Source organism: Lactuca virosa, chromosome 4 (assembly GCF_052849685.1).
Source record: "Lactuca virosa cultivar CGN04683 chromosome 4, Lactuca_virosa_CGN04683_v6, whole genome shotgun sequence".
In the NCBI taxonomy this organism is placed as follows: domain Eukaryota; kingdom Viridiplantae; phylum Streptophyta; class Magnoliopsida; order Asterales; family Asteraceae; genus Lactuca; species Lactuca virosa.
The window spans coordinates 243,237,529-243,253,305 of NC_136429.1; the positions used below are offsets into that span (position 1 = coordinate 243,237,529).

General features: G+C 35.4%; 2 protein-coding genes across 2 annotated transcripts; one reads left to right on the forward strand and one right to left on the reverse strand.

Annotated features, from left to right (window-relative positions):
* The first annotated feature begins 11,366 nt into the window (after positions 1–11,366).
* On the forward strand, positions 11,367–14,219 carry LOC145108149 (Mitochondrial transcription termination factor family protein). Its single transcript, XM_079045145.1, has 6 exons — positions 11,367–12,091; positions 12,203–12,340; positions 12,427–12,672; positions 12,809–12,922; positions 13,000–13,400; positions 13,465–14,219. Exons 1-6 carry the CDS (start codon positions 11,444–11,446, stop codon positions 13,778–13,780), a joined length of 1,863 nt encoding a protein of 620 aa, XP_078901271.1. The 5' UTR covers positions 11,367–11,443; the 3' UTR covers positions 13,781–14,219.
* A 496-nt stretch (positions 14,220–14,715) lies between these two features.
* LOC145168776 (ribosomal protein-like protein) lies at positions 14,716–15,411 on the reverse strand. Its single transcript, XM_079087478.1, has one exon. It carries the CDS (start codon positions 15,259–15,261, stop codon positions 14,800–14,802), a length of 462 nt encoding a protein of 153 aa, XP_078943604.1. The 5' UTR covers positions 15,262–15,411; the 3' UTR covers positions 14,716–14,799.
* Positions 15,412–15,777: the final 366 nt, after the last annotated feature.

A 15,777-nucleotide genomic window follows, 5' to 3' on the forward strand; every position in this document is an offset into this window, starting at 1 on the left:
TCGATCCAAATCATTGCTGATTCAGCAGCACCAAGCAAATAGATATGATCATTAAGGTTCATGTCATAGTCTGTTTCATAGTAGTCCCAAAGGAACTCACTATGTGACTTAGAAAGTGATTGAACATCCAACTTTCTTAAGACTTTGACACCCAACTCTCCCGGATTGTCAATATGTGACTTCATCTCTAAGATGTGATCACACATAGACCTTGCTTGCCATTAGGGCTTGAGTGAACTTGAACTTGTGGGTTAGGGAGAATAATTGGAGGAGGTGGAGGAAGAGAAGTATGACTTCCATGAGCCAAACTCGGGAAGTCATATTCATTAGGAAAGCTTGGTTTGGGAAGATCATTGTTGTTTAAACCAGACATCAACAATGGGAGAAATTCACGTAAAGTTGATTTAAGTCCTTAATATAACACCCAATATGATATATTAAGGCTAGGACCCAACAAACTATTTTATAACTTGGAAGAGGGATGCCGTAATCCAAGCTATAAAATATTTGAAGGTAGGTGAATGACGATTCACCAATTTCCACCAAGATAAACGAAATGTATTATTAGGTTTTAATTGGTTTAGAAACTCCTAGATTCTTTTGAGATTCATTGAACTTTTCAATGGCATGTTTCAATCTCGAGTGTGCGCTTCAGGTTTTGTGACTGGGATGCCGAGGATCACAAAACAAGGTGTGAAGTAACCATGCAAATATACTTGGTACCCTTAATATTTACCCCTCAATCGATGTGTCGGTTAACCACACACGCTCCAACGATACTATGATAAACATTAAGTTACCCTTTGCCTACCTTGTTAAGTCCAGGTTAGTGTGTCGGTTAACCACACACGCTCCACTAACAGCTTAAACAAAGTGCAAATTCATGGATTAGCACCTTATTCACATTTTCCTAAGTAACTAAGATCGGGAATTTATAAGTGTTTAGTTACTTAGTATTTATCATTATACTTATAATGAAGGGAGAATTATAGTCCTTGTCCTACCTGTTCGGCTAACGACCCTCCACCGGTCAAGGAAGCGGTGAATGAGAGTGGACACCCATTAAACTGCCATTTTATAGGCAGTAACCTTATACCCCTCTTATAGACCGGCTTTGTGAATGAGGCCTACTAATGGTAAGACGACTTGCTCTTATACATATAATATATTAAACTTTTAATATTATAATAGTATAAGGGTGTATTTTAGACATTTAAAATACTTGGTGGTTTAATCTATTAATTAAACTAGACTTTTAATTTAATTAAACTCGAACCATATATTTATGGATTAATAATACTCTTTTAATTAAACGCTTTAATTAACTATTAATAAAGTCCATAAGAGTTAATTTGAACTATTCAACAAAACATCATAATTCCAATTATTAAACTCAAAATTAAAACCATTTAATTAATTGTTTAAGTTATGAACCCAAGAGTTTTAGAATTCAATTCATTTTTTCATAAAAAAAAATTTTCAAATTCCAAAACTTGAGGGCAAGTTTTGTAATTCTTGAAAACCTTTGGATTCCATAACTTATGGAATTAATGGTGTTTTATGATGAAACTTTCCATGTTCCATAACTTAAGAACAAGTTATGGAATTCTTTAAAACATTAAAACCAAATTTTGTAACCCCATAAAAACTTTGAATCAAATTTTTTTTTTTAAAAAAAAACTTTCATATCCATAACTTATGGAAGTTTCAAAAACCCTTAAGATCACAACTTTAAAAAAAACTTTTGAGCTCCAAAATTTTATGACAAAATATGTAACTCCTTAAAACATTTAGATCAAACTTTTAAAACTAATAAAATAATCATATCATTTTATCTTTTACTAAATTTGACCTAATTCAACTCATATAACAAATGATTCAAATTTTACAAATAATTCGTTTTTCACAAAACAAGTAATTATCTTAAAATTTGACAAACGTCGTGTTTTTTTTTCCTTTTTTTTCAACTTGAAACTAAAACATTTGCATCAATATAACAGAAAACAACCCATGACTCTGATACCACTGTTGGGTTTTGAGCATTCTAACACTCCTATGGTGTACATGCAACCCTATAAACCTTGGATCTATGTTTTCTCTATTATACATGCAAATATTAACTATTCCAAGGTTTCATCCTAACTAGCATATTATGAAGCACCTATACTACAAAGTTCTAGTTAGATGACATACCTTTTGATGTAGCTTGATGTCTTCAAGCTTTAAGAGCTTAGCCCCAATAGTGTGGAAGCCTCAAATGGAATCACAAATCACCAAAACAGCTTGGAAGAACTTGAGAGAATATGTATGCACACTAAAATCGGCCCACTCTTATTTTCACACACTTGTGCCAATTTTGTGAGCCAAGGACCCCTTTATATATTATGGAGGATTAGGGTTACATCCATGTAAACCCTAATACCCATGACCTTTCATTTACATAGGATCCATGGGTTAAAAGCTCCATGGACCATCCATGAAAGCTTAGCCCAACCTAAATGAACTTGGCCCATTCCATATATATAAGAGTCCATATTTAATTAGTTCTTTTTGATCACTTAATTAATTCTAAATTAATTCTTGATCAATACTAATTAAATAATATGATTCCATATTAATATATTAGTACTTATAATATATTAATATAAATCATAAATATATTATTCTCAAAAGACTATCCATATAAATTGTGCCGGTGAAGTGCAACCCAAATGGACCATGCCGGGTCGGGTCAAGTACATACCAAATATAGTTATGGACTTAGACATTAATCCAACAAAATCATCGGTAATATCCGGCTAATCCTAGAAAGCTTCGAATCTCTGTGGGACTTTTCGGTCGTTCCCACTTCATCACAGCTTCGATCTTTGCTGGGTCAACCATTATCCCTTCTTAGTTAACCACATGACCCAAGAATTGGACTTCTCGGATCCAAAAATCACATTTGGAGAACTTTGCATACAACTTCTCCTTCTTCAAGACTTCTAACACTTCTCACAAGTGTCTGCCATGCTCCTTCTGGCTTTTCGAGTAAATTAGAATGTCATCTATGAACACTATCACGGATTTATCGAGGAATGGTTTACAAACCCTGTTAATCAAATCCATGAATGTTGCTGGAGCATTGGTTAGTCCAAACGACATAACCAAGAACTCGTAGTGTCCATATCTCGTTCTGAATGCAGTTTTCTCAATATCCTGCTCTCTTACCTTCAGTTGATGATATCCTGACCTGAGATCGATCTTTGAGAAATAGCTCGAACCTTGCAGCTGATTGAATAGGTCATCAATCCTTGGCAATGGATACTTGTTCTTCACCGTTGCCTTGTTCAGCTCTCTGTAGTCTATACACATTCTCATGCTTCCATCCTTCTTTTTCACGAATAACACCGGAGCTCCCCATGGTGATGAACTAGGTCGGATGAAACCGTTGTCCAACAAATCCTGAAGTTGCGTCATGAGCTCCTTCATCTCTGTCGGTGCTAGTCGGTACGGTGCTTTTGCTATTGGTGTCGTCCCTGGTAACAAGTCCATCCAAAACTCCACTTGTCTATCAGGCGGTAATTCGGGAAGATATTCGGGAAAGACTTCTGGATAATCACACACGACCGGTACGTTTTGCACTTCCTTCTTTTCCTTTTTAGCATCGATAACAAATACCAAATACGATGCACATCCCTTAGACAAACATTTCCTGGCTTTCATCAGGGAGACGATTCCAGAATTTACTCTGTGTTTGTCCCCGTACACCATAAATGACTCTTTTCCAGGGGGATTTACCCTTACTATCTTCTTCCGGCATAATATCTCGGCATCTTTGGCGCTAAGCCAATCCATTCCCAGAACGATGTCGAAACCGTTCAACTCTATGGGCAACAGCTCTTCATGGAATTCATTTCCATTTAGGTCGATGACGATGTTCCTAATACGATCACTAACAGGTACGAATTTGCCACTGGCAACTTCCACAATTAGGGCATTATCAAGTTTTTCTACAGGTAATGCTAGTTTCCCACCAAATTTATGCGATACAAAGGAGTAGTTTGCTCCGGAATCGAACAGTATATTGGCAGGCAATCCATTTACAAGAAAGGTGCCTGAAGCGATGTCTGCTGCCTCCTTTGCAGCCTCGAGCGTCATCTGGAAGGCTCTCGCCTTCGGCTTTGGTGGAATGTTGGGCCTTGCCGCCTCTTTCTTCTTCGGGCAATCCTTAGCAATGTGCCCTTCTTCACGACATTCATAGCATACCCTCTTGTTGGCGATGCACTCATTGGCATAATGCCCTGTCTTCCTACACTTGTAGCAGGTCACCTATTCGCTACACTTCTCGAAGTGCTTCTTCTTACACTTCTCGCACCATTTTGCTTCATTCCCTCCTCCTCCAAACTTCTTTGAACTAAACTAGCTCTTCTTGTTGGGTTTAGCAGACCCCTTGAAATTTCTTTTCTCGCCAACCTCAACCTTGCTGGCAGCTCTTCCCTTGATCATATCCTCCACAGACTTGGCAGCCCAGATAGCTGCCTCCAGAGTATGTGTCTGACGTACCGGCACCACATACTCCCATGGGAGTCCCTTGGCGTACTTGTCAATTTTTGTTAGTTCATCTGGGACAAAACGCAAGGCAAACTCCATCTTCTCCGTGAAGTTGTTGGTGTATTCATCAATCGACATGCTTCCCTTCTTCAGGGTCTGGAATTGGTTCTCTAGCTCAAGCAAGTTTTGGGCTGAGCAGTACTTGCGTTTGAACTGCACCAAAAATTCTGCCCATGTCAGTTGCAGGGGCTCATTGGGTCTTAAAGTCTTCCCCAGGGTGTTCCACCAACGCACCGCGCCTCCACTGAACTGGCGTACTGGCAAAGGTGGTCTGTAACTTGCCTCTGCAACCACACGTCATGAAAGCTAACTCCATCTCCGAGATCCAATCCATGACTCCGATCGGATCTTCCTTTCCAGTGAAAGTCAATGGCTTGCAAGTCAGAAAATCCTTGTACTTGCATCTGTTTCCTTCGACTCCGTCGTCTTGGTTGTTCCTCCTATTCACTGGCGGATCAGCTTGACCAACGGTCCTGCTGTAGTTCCCCTCCTCAGACTGCCCTTCGTTCAACTCGGGCTGTTCGATCGATATGGTAGCTTCCTCTCGATTCTGTTGGAGCAAATGTCTGGTTTCCTCCATTTGACGATCCAACATCATCTGGATCATCGTTTGCACTCCGGCCATCGTTATTGGCTCAGGAGCGGCTACCACAACCGGTATTTGCTCAATCACTAGAGGTTGGTTTCTGTTTCCATTTGCATTCCCGGCTCCACTGCGGGTTCTTGCCATTTCGATCTATACACCGAATAAGGTGAATTTAGATCTTTATTTACGATAGTCGTTTAAACCGTCCTTATCACTCCGAAACGTTTACATGTTAGTTCTAATATCGTAGTCGTACGTTTAGAATCCTAAACACATAATGTTTCCAAATCCGATCGGCAACAGACCATAGATCCGAACAAATAACAACATATTAGGCACAAAGCACTTAGCACATAAAAGCATTTTAGGCACAATTCCTAAAATAAGCTAGTGCTCACACCTCTCAATCATCGCTTAGCATTCTAAGTTTAAGTCTAGAAATCCTACAAATTCCTAGTTCGCTTAAACTAATGCTCTGATACCAACTGTGACATCCCCATTTTCACGGCCAGAAAAGACCAAATTTGTTTATGCTTTGTTTAAAAATCAGAGTAATATTTTAAATAAAAGTGTTGCCAAATTTTTTCCCAAAATAAAATATGATAAAGATTTTTCAAAGCATTTCCAAAGAAATGTATTTCATTAAAAACCTTGGGATGTCATGTTCGATACAGATCAAAAGCATAAACAGTACAATGTAAGCCTTACTACATTATTTCATATTTATAGGCCTACAATCCCTTATCTCTCATCCAAATATCTATGCTCTTGCGCCACTACCTGTAATACAAGAAACTGAGTGGGTCAGGCTTGGGAGCCTGATGAGCACATAGGGTTTTCAACCCACAATAAATAAGTTTATTAATTTAATCAAACCAATCAAACCCGATTACCCCTTCCCGTTATCCTCACTTTACGTCCCTAAAACATCTAACACGAGGGACCTAGTCTAAGGACTTTCATCAGGGTGACAACACATGCTTCGAGGGTTCCTCAGCAATTCATGTCAAATAAGGCAACCATGTGGGGGATGGAGTACTGCTGGTGAGCACACAGTTCAAATAAACACCTACAGGTTGCGAGTCTGCTAGCGTTCCACTGGACTGTCTAGAATAGTCCGTGGTCGTCATCTATACTCCGCTAGATGACTGGATAATCAATAACATCTATAACGAGGCCTCTCATTATTTTATTTTGTCACACAGCAACTATTACATCTACCCATGTTTTACACAACACATTTTGTAGATATAAAATACATATACAACTTAAATCATTTAAAACATGTATAAAATCGTTCATCCAGCATAGATAGCAAGTATACAAATAATATACACACGTAGCACGTAATTTATATAAAATACTTCATATCTATGTGTAAGATGAAAGTAACTATGCACTCACTTGTTTAAGGTGGTGATTCAGTACTCGGACAACACTTCGTTACTCTTAAAACAATTTCCTTCGACAAAACCTAGTATCATTACCACTAGGGTTTAGTCTAATATTTACCGAGACTAATTAATAGTCTAGCCATTATTACTATTATATAAGCGTTAAGCAACACTCTTATATAACTCATAATAATAGCCTAAATAATTATTTTAAGGTCCTAATAATGTTACTATAATTAATTAGAAGCTATATTAAAAATAGCGTAGGCGTAGCTCACTTACAACGGGCTTTCTCGAAAACCAGGCTTCGCTTGGAGCAGCGTTTCCGAACCGAAAGACCCTTTTTCTCGGGACTCCGGGAGCCTCGGGGCTTCCTTCGGGTGCTAGGGGGTTTACGTAGGCTTAGGGGGGGGGGGAGGGTTAGGGGGTAGTGAGAGAAAGTAGAGAGAGAAAGTTGTGGTGGAATGAGTGAAGAAGTCGGCTGTCGTCGCATGACTTTTATAGGCCAGACCTCGGACGTACGCTGGGCGTACCAAGGCCTTACGTTGGGCGTAACTCGGATAAGGCTGCCAGGTGGTTTCGTTTCGGTGGGGGCTACGTGGCCATCTCTCGGACCGCACAAGACCGAAGTACGCTGGGCGTACACGATCTCGGACGCAGGGCGTAGTGCGAAGGGTGACGTGTCGTCATCCGAAGCAGGTATCGAGATCAGCAACGGATGGCCCAGATCGAGCCACGTCATCATCTCACACCAGGTTTCGCAATTTCCCTTTCCGACTTCTAAAAATCATAACTCTCGCATACGAGCTCCGTTTTTGACGTTCTTTATATCCACGCGTAGGCGGGAACGTACTATACAACTTTCGTTTAGACTCTGTCGGCTAATTTTGACATTATTTTAAAAGTTATATTCTTAACAGGCCGGGACAGGGTTGGTCCGTTAAAAATCCATAACTTCTTCATCCTACGTCCGTTTTCGTCTGTCTTTTTATCGATGTGCTACTATTAACGAGATCTTCGATTCTCGTTTAGGTTGTGTTGGCTAAAAACCACTCGATCTAATATTCGAACTTCGGGCTGTACACTGTTAAGCCGAAACTTCGAAAAATCATAACTTCCTCATACGAAGTCAGATTTGGGCGTTCTTTTTATGGACGCTCTCGGTTTAACATATTCTATGAATTTCGTTTAGATTGCTAAGGCTAAAAGTCGCTCTATCGTAAATTCACTATTTACGCTTCTCGGTGCCGTGCCGGTTCCGTCGCGAAACTTCAACAGGTCATAACTTCTTCGTTATAACTCGGATTTTGCCGTTCTTTATATCCCTGGAATCCTTGTTTCGACCACTATAACTTTATGTAAAGATATAGGGTTTATCTCACACTTTAATTTTAACGCTTATTTTTATTCTTTATTAATTATACCTTATAATTAAGTATAGAACACCTAAATTCACATAATTCACATAATACTCAAATATTTCATCTTTATTACTTCAAAAAGAGTTACAATAGTTGACCCAGACTGTTACATCATCTACTAATGTTTAGTCCCAAAACACGGGCGTTACAGTATTCACAAGGGTAGGCTTCTAAACCCACGTTTTGAATACCTTATCTCATGAATTTGCATGGTTGTTTGTTTGAGAAAAATTTGGCGGCATTTCCCCTTAGCTCCCAAGTATATAAAGAAATATATACCCATGGAGCAAAGAGAAAATGAAAACCCAAATTTTTCTTAAACAAACAATCATGCAATACACATTCACATCCTAAATGAGATAAAGTATTCAAAAAGCAGTCCCAAAACGGGGACAACCTAAAATTAATTTCTAAATCAATTTCGGGCGGATATTTCTAGGCTCTTAATGATTATAAAGAAGAGACTTAAACTAATAAAAGTACGTTGTTATTAATAACCTATGTAGTTATGTTAATAGCAACACACTTTTAATAGCAATATACTTTTATTATTATTTTTTTATATTATAAATATAAAAAAGAAATGAAAATAGAATCCTTTAATAAACAAACTAATAAAAGTATATTAATAGTGTACTTTTATTAGTTTGTTTATTAAAGCATTCTATTTTCACTTCTTTTTCATATTTACAGTACTTATAACATCTTGTTTTTGTTTTATTTTTAGTTATAGCAATGTACTTTAAATATTATTTTGTTTTTTTCTATTATAGAATCATACTTTTAATAACAACGTACTTTTATTAGTTTGTTTTCTATTATAAATATAAACAAGAAATAAAAATAGAATGCTTTAATAAACAAACTAATAAACGTATGTTGTTATTAATAACCTTTGTAGTTATGTTAATAATAATGTACTTTTATTATTTTTTTTATTAAAGCATTTTATTTTCACTTCTTTTTCATATTTATAGTATTTATAGCATCTTTTTTTTTCCAATTATAGCAATGTACTTTAAATATTATTTTGTTTTTTTTCTATTATAGCATCATCCTTTGTATTAGTTTGTTTTCTTGTATTACTTTGTTCTTTAAGCCTTTAAGTGCTTAAAGGAATAAATACTAAAGGAAGACACAAAGTGAAGCACCAAAAGACCAAGAATCAAACTTCAAAAGTGAGAGTGTATGGAGCTAAGGAACCCACAACTTTTTGTGAAAAAGAATAGATAATTCAGTGGTAAAAACTATCTCAAACACATGCAAGACACTCTCTTAACAATTTCATGCTAGGTAAAGTCAAACCCCATAAAATACTAAAATGTATTCTAAAAGCATAAAACATGGGGAAGCAAGAGAAGGGAGGTTGGCAAGCAACCTCACACACTCCTACAACTTTCAGCCATGGGTTGAGTATGAGACCAAAATTGTCTCCTAACTTATTTAACCATGATAGAGTAACTCATTAATTTAATCATGGTTAACCAAAATGTCCAAAACTTTGTACATGACTTATTATATCATATCATATGATATAATGACTAGTTTGTTGTTTCTTTTATTATCATTTTCATAAAACAATAATTATTTTTTAATTAAATACTAGTTGTGAGACCCATGTATACATGGGTTAATTTAAAAAAAAAAGTTAAATATAAATATCAACATATTTGAGAACTTTGAATTTATAAGAAAATAAGAAAAATAATGAATTATTATAATTGAAATGTTTTTCGTCTATTAAATTTAAAGAAATAATTTAAATAAATAAACAAAATAAACTAATGAGCTTTAATTTGAGAATATTGAAATAAGAAGGTAAGTCCATTAATGAAATTGATATTCATTTATTACTATATTTATTACAATATTATTACATTAAAATATTATGTGAAATTTATTAAAATAGAAAAACCCATAAAATGACATGTGGAAAAGAAATTAATTCAAAATAACCACAAAACGACATTTGACAAATTGAATGAGAGTGTGACATGTGACAAAAAACCTTCTTTTATTAGAGTAGAAGTAGACAAGAGTTGAATTTATTTATTAATAATCAAATACTTAATAAATATTCAATAAGTACCAACTTGATTAATGTGAGACCCTATTGGATCATATGTTATTAGCAATATCACTCAATAATGATTCTTGAGCATATAGATCCAACAATATGAGTTTGGAATAAAAAAAATTATGTATGATGTTATTTATGGTGCAAATCATACGTTCGGACATACAGTTTTGTTGGGATGTGCGAGGACAATAGAAGCGAAAGAAAATGTCATTTTGATCAAATAGAATGTGAAATTCATGACTATCAAATTCGCACTAGAGTTTTCAACCAACACCAATGGAAATCTTGTTGAGATAAACTTCATATTCTTCTCGACTACAAACACTATTATCACCATTAACATCCCTATGACAACCACAACACTAATGAAGTAGGTTTGTAAATGTTGATTAGGTCTCTTGAGGTGGGTAATAATCAAGGTTGATCGATTGGATTTCTTGTGTTTGTTGCCGAAGATTTAGCAAGTATTGGTGTCACCGATGACAAATCAAAGTATTATACCGCTAGTTATTTATCCTCGAATGGTGTAATCGGAGATGAAGGATAGGGAATAACCTTTATAATAATGATGACTTTAGGGGTGTTTGAGATTGAGTATGAGAAATACTTATTGACTTATTAGTTTTTTTAAAAAGTCAATAGACTTAAAAAGTGGGAATTAAAAAAAAATGCTTTTGAAAACAAGTTTTATTACCATAAAAAAAGAGTTAATAAAAAGTCAAAGATTCTTAACTTTTGAAAAGTGATCGACTTCATCAAAATGACTATAAGTTAACCTATTTTTTTTTAATATTTAATATTTTTTTTTGTTTTTTTATCAACTAATAGTTTTTTATCAATCACATAAATTAATCTAAATATTTTTTTATTCATTTTTATCGTTATATAAGCACTTCTAAATATTTTTTTATTCAAAAAAAGCCAATAAGCTTAAAAATGGGAATTAGAAAAATACTTTTGAAAACAAGTTTTATTACCATAAAAAAAGAGTTCATAAAAAGTCACACTCTTAATTTTTGAAAAGTGATCCACTAAAATGACTATAAGTTAATCCAATTTAAAAGAAGCAATTTATCAATAGCTTTTTATTAACCATACAAATTAATCTAAACTCTTTTTCATTATAAGCACTTCTATCAAACAATGTTTAATGCGTTAATTAAGCAAATCCCAAACATCCATGAATGACTTTTTTTTTTTTTTTGGTTAAAAATTAACATAATTTTTTTTTTCCCAATAGTATCATGTAATTTTTTTCCAACAAAAAAAAATATTTGAACCTCTCTAGTTTCTATTGACGAGAAAGGGTGGGTAATGAAACACATCCAAGGGTTTTTGTTGCAGACGGGGCTGGAAGGGTTTTAGGCAGATGTCGACATTGATGGTTGCAATAGCCGATATGCAACCTTCAACTCTGTTTCAGGGTCCAACAAATTGGATGCTATTACCTGGTGATTATTCTCGTCATCTTCGTCGACGTTTCTTATTATCATCATCCCCAATTCATTTGCAAGACAGTGATCCTGTTTGCCCTTTGTTGCACAACAGATGCGTTGTTGCTTATTTTCACGACGATTCCCGTCGACCACAACGCCGTCCGCTGTCTTCTTCTTCTTCGTCTTCTTCTTCTACTACTGCTTCTGACGGGGGTTATGAAGATGAACAGCATAAACAAGCAGCAAGAGAGGCTGTATCTGAGATTCTACAGGAAAATGGAGTTTCAAAGGAGGAATCTATGGAAATCGCTATGAAATCGCCAAAGTATCTGGAAATGTTGATGGATAGCGTTCGTGACTTGGATGAACTCTTCCAATCGGCCACTACAACTACAAGCAGCTTAACCACCACCTGTTCATCGATTTCTGGTTACAAGAAAAAGGTTTTTGATATGGGAAAACAGAAAGGGGATAAAGGTTTGGTTCCTCTGCTGGAAAGCATGGTGGGTCTTCCTCTTCCTTCCGCGATGCATATTGCTCGTTATCTCTCTTCGCACACCCCTCCTAACCTCCTCCACAAGGTATTATATTCTTCATTTTCTTTGTCTTTCTTCTCTTGCTTACTTACATACCTAATTCGATGATCTTCTGTTACCTGGTAAAGTTAATTATGATTTGGCATTTGCATATAGGTCAAATATCTGAAGCAAATATTATTCTCTGATGTTGATGGAATAGTGCCAATTGGAAGGAGTGGTCGAAGAATGATGATGCACTTATCAGTACCTGTTGATGAAGATGTGCAACAGACCTTATCATTTCTCGAGAAGGTGACATTCCTATGCTTTGGTAAATCACCATCTTATTGCGTTTGCTTCTCCACCTCATTGCTTCTTAATTTCTGCCATTGATATAGATTCAAGCAAGGCGTGGAGGTCTAGATTTGTTAAGTTCAGGAGATGGATCTTTTCGGTACCTGATCGAATCATTTCCCAGACTTCTTTTGCTCTCTGTAGAATCCACTATAAAGCCAATGGTAGATTTTCTTGAATCTATTGGAGTCCCTAAAGGTTGCATAAGAAATGTTCTTCTGTTGCACCCTCCAATTCTTTTCTATGACATTAAGAAAGAAATCAAACCAAGAATGCAGCTTTTTACAAAGGTATGATGATGTTTATAACTTTTCTATCATGGTGGCAATTATGTAAATGCAATTCTTGATTCGATATATACCGTTTTCTTTTATCAGTAAAGTGAAAAAATGTTGTTAAAATGTAAGTTTTTTTCTTCATATTTAGGTGTATGGAGAGGATAAGGAGTTTGGTAAGATGTTACTGAAATACCCTTGGATTCTTTCCACAAGCATAGAGAAAAATTATGAGGAAATCCTTTCTTTTCTTTATGCAGAGAAGGTATGTATGATAACTTATGCTCAAATATCAAAATTGATATATGGTAAATTGTCAATAGTGACAAGATTTCATGACAGGTGGCAGTAGTTAGCATTCATCGAGCAATCAAGAGCTGGCCACTTATTTTAGGTTGTTCAGTTAGAAAACTGAAGTTGATGATTGATCAATTTCTTGAATTGGGTGTTACAGATAAGATGTTACACCAAGTTATTGCCACTAGTCCTCAACTACTAATTCAAAAGCCCCAAGAATTTTGCAAGGTGGTTTCTTATTTAAAAGATTTGGGACTTGAAGAAGAAACCATTGGAAGAATTCTTGGCAGATGCCCAGAGATTTTCATGGCAAATATTGATAAAACTTTGAAAAAGAAAGTTGAATTCCTTTCTGAAATTGGTGTTTCCAAGAATCATTTTCCTCGTGTAATCAGAAAATATCCAGAGCTTCTTGTATGCGATGTCAACAAATCTCTACATCCAAGGTAACCTTTTTTTATCATTTCATGTTTATACTTTATATTGATTATATTAACTTGATGTTTCCAGAATGATGTATTTGTTGAAGATTGGGCTATCGAAGAGAGAAATTGCATTTATGGTGAGGAAGTTTTCACCATTGTTAGGGTATAGTATTGAAGAGGTTTTGAAGCCAAAATATGAGTTTTTAGTGAACACAATGCAAAAGCCATTAAAAGAGGTGGTTGAGTATCCAAGATATTTTAGCTATTCATTGGAGAAGAAGATAAAACCAAGATTTTGGGTAATAAAGGGTTCAAATTGTGAGTGTAGTTTACAAGATATGTTGGGTAAGAATGATGAAGAGTTTGCAGCTGATTACATTAATCTACCCCCTCCTCCATGAATACAAGAAGCTTCATCTTCTTTATTATGGTTTATAGTTTTGCTAAATGTGGCAAAAAGGGGACTGAAATTAAAAAACTTTATGGAAAAAATTCTAAGTGTTTCCTCTTCACTTGAGCAGAAGTGGAATGTAGCACCAAGGATTAATGACGAGTTTGCCCTTGGGTTGGAAGCTAACCAACAGCACAGAAGCAGGCTATGTTGGTAATAGTACCTGCTGACATATGTGAATATTGAAACAACACCAACTTATACTCCCAACACATCTTGTTTCTTTAAATCTTCATGCTACTTGTTATATAAAAAATATATTCTAAGGGTAAATGCAATGTTGTTATTCACATAAGACATCTACATGTAATATTTTAGCAATGTACTGATTTTGAACTATGACATTATACAAGGTAATATGTTTTTATGCAATGATGTTATTCACATAAGATATCTACGTGTAACATGTTGATGAGTCAACTTATTTTTTAATAAGGATAGTATTATAAAATGACAACCAATAGTTTTGAATTTGCTATATTTAAGTAACTCATATTTTAATTGAGCTTGGCAAATGGGTTTTTTATTTTATTATTATTATTATTATTATTATTATTATTATTTTTGTGGTGTTTAATTACATAATTGAAATGCATTTCAACCAAATGAATCATTAGTCTATATGATATCTAACATTGTATAATTTGTTTATTTCTAAACACAAGGTATATATTTATTTTGGTATTATTTTCTCAAAGTTAATATCATTATTTTATTTTAATTATAATGTAAGATAATTATGATTAATTTAATTTGTTCGTGTATAAATCAAATGAATATGTGTAAACCCAGATCATGACTAGTGGGAAGGGATTGCAGTTGCATATCTACAAGTTCTACAGTGGATTTTCGTGAAGTTTAGAGTTTAGACAATTGGGTAGAAAATTGTATCCCAAAAATCAGCCAATAAAATTAAAATTGAAATCATGGTATGGTGTTCAATCAAACAAAACATATACAAGTACGTCATCATGTAGAAGAAGTAGATGATCGAACAGAATTCCAGATATGAGCGACGGAAGAAATAACTTGAGGGAAGACATGAACGACTGTTCCAGATAATACACCGATGGCTAGGGTTTGGGGGAACCCAGGCTTGGAATCCAACTTCGATTCAAGCCTTAAAAGGCGGTTGTTGACGGCGTCCATATTGTTTTTCTTGCTGGTGTTGACGACTCTCAGGAGAAGATTTTGCAGATCGTCGATGACTTTGAGAGAAGCTTCCTGAGGTTGCATCCCTTGGGACTCGTAATGTGCCACCATCTCCTTTGCGGTTGGTAGCTTCTTCTTCGCTAATCCTTTGCGTGCCTTTTCCTTTTCGTCCGCCATTGTAGCTCTTGGTCCCAATCCTACTCCCCTTATCGGAGGTGGAGGAGGAGCGGCAGTAGAAGAAGCGCCGATGGACTTCGATACTCCGGTTCCTTGCATCATAATCGATAGTAATTTCAAGTGTAAACTATAAACCCTAATTTTTTACTTGCTGTCGTTCAGATTTGAGAAGACGATAAGGGGTTTGCAAGGTTTATCGTTATCATCATGAAAAAGAACCCTAGTTGGGCCACTTGGTGCCGGCAATATTTGATTGGGCTTATTTTCATTTAAAAAAAAAAGGGACAATATACATATTTGATTGAGGTAGGCATGTCCTTGACACATCCGCGACAAAACACGAAATAAACGGGTTTGGGTTAAATTTTTTAACCCGTCAATCCGCCAACCTGTCTTCCCGTTTATTAAATGGGTCATATATGAGTTTCTCAAAAAATATATGGGTTGACCCGTCAACCCATTTAGAATTTTATAAAAAAAATTATATATTTTTTAAATGTATTAAATATTATACACTATACAGTTTATACTTTATACTAGGATTTGATACTCGATACCATTAACCATTTGACTCGTGGGTAACCATTTGCTGATTTGCATTGCAACATGTTTGACGTT

Excerpts from the sequence above, each read along its gene's own strand:
- LOC145108149 (XM_079045145.1), top strand. The coding sequence starts at position 11,444 with ATGTCGACATTGATGGTTGCAATAGCCGATATGCAACCTTCAACTCTG. Across the intron at positions 12,341-12,426 it reads CCTTATCATTTCTCGAGAAG|ATTCAAGCAAGGCGTGGAGG; the intron begins GTGACATTCCTA and ends CCATTGATATAG. Across the intron at positions 12,673-12,808 it reads GAATGCAGCTTTTTACAAAG|GTGTATGGAGAGGATAAGGA; the intron begins GTATGATGATGT and ends CTTCATATTTAG.
- LOC145168776 (XM_079087478.1), bottom strand. The coding sequence starts at position 15,261 with ATGATGCAAGGAACCGGAGTATCGAAGTCCATCGGCGCTTCTTCTACT.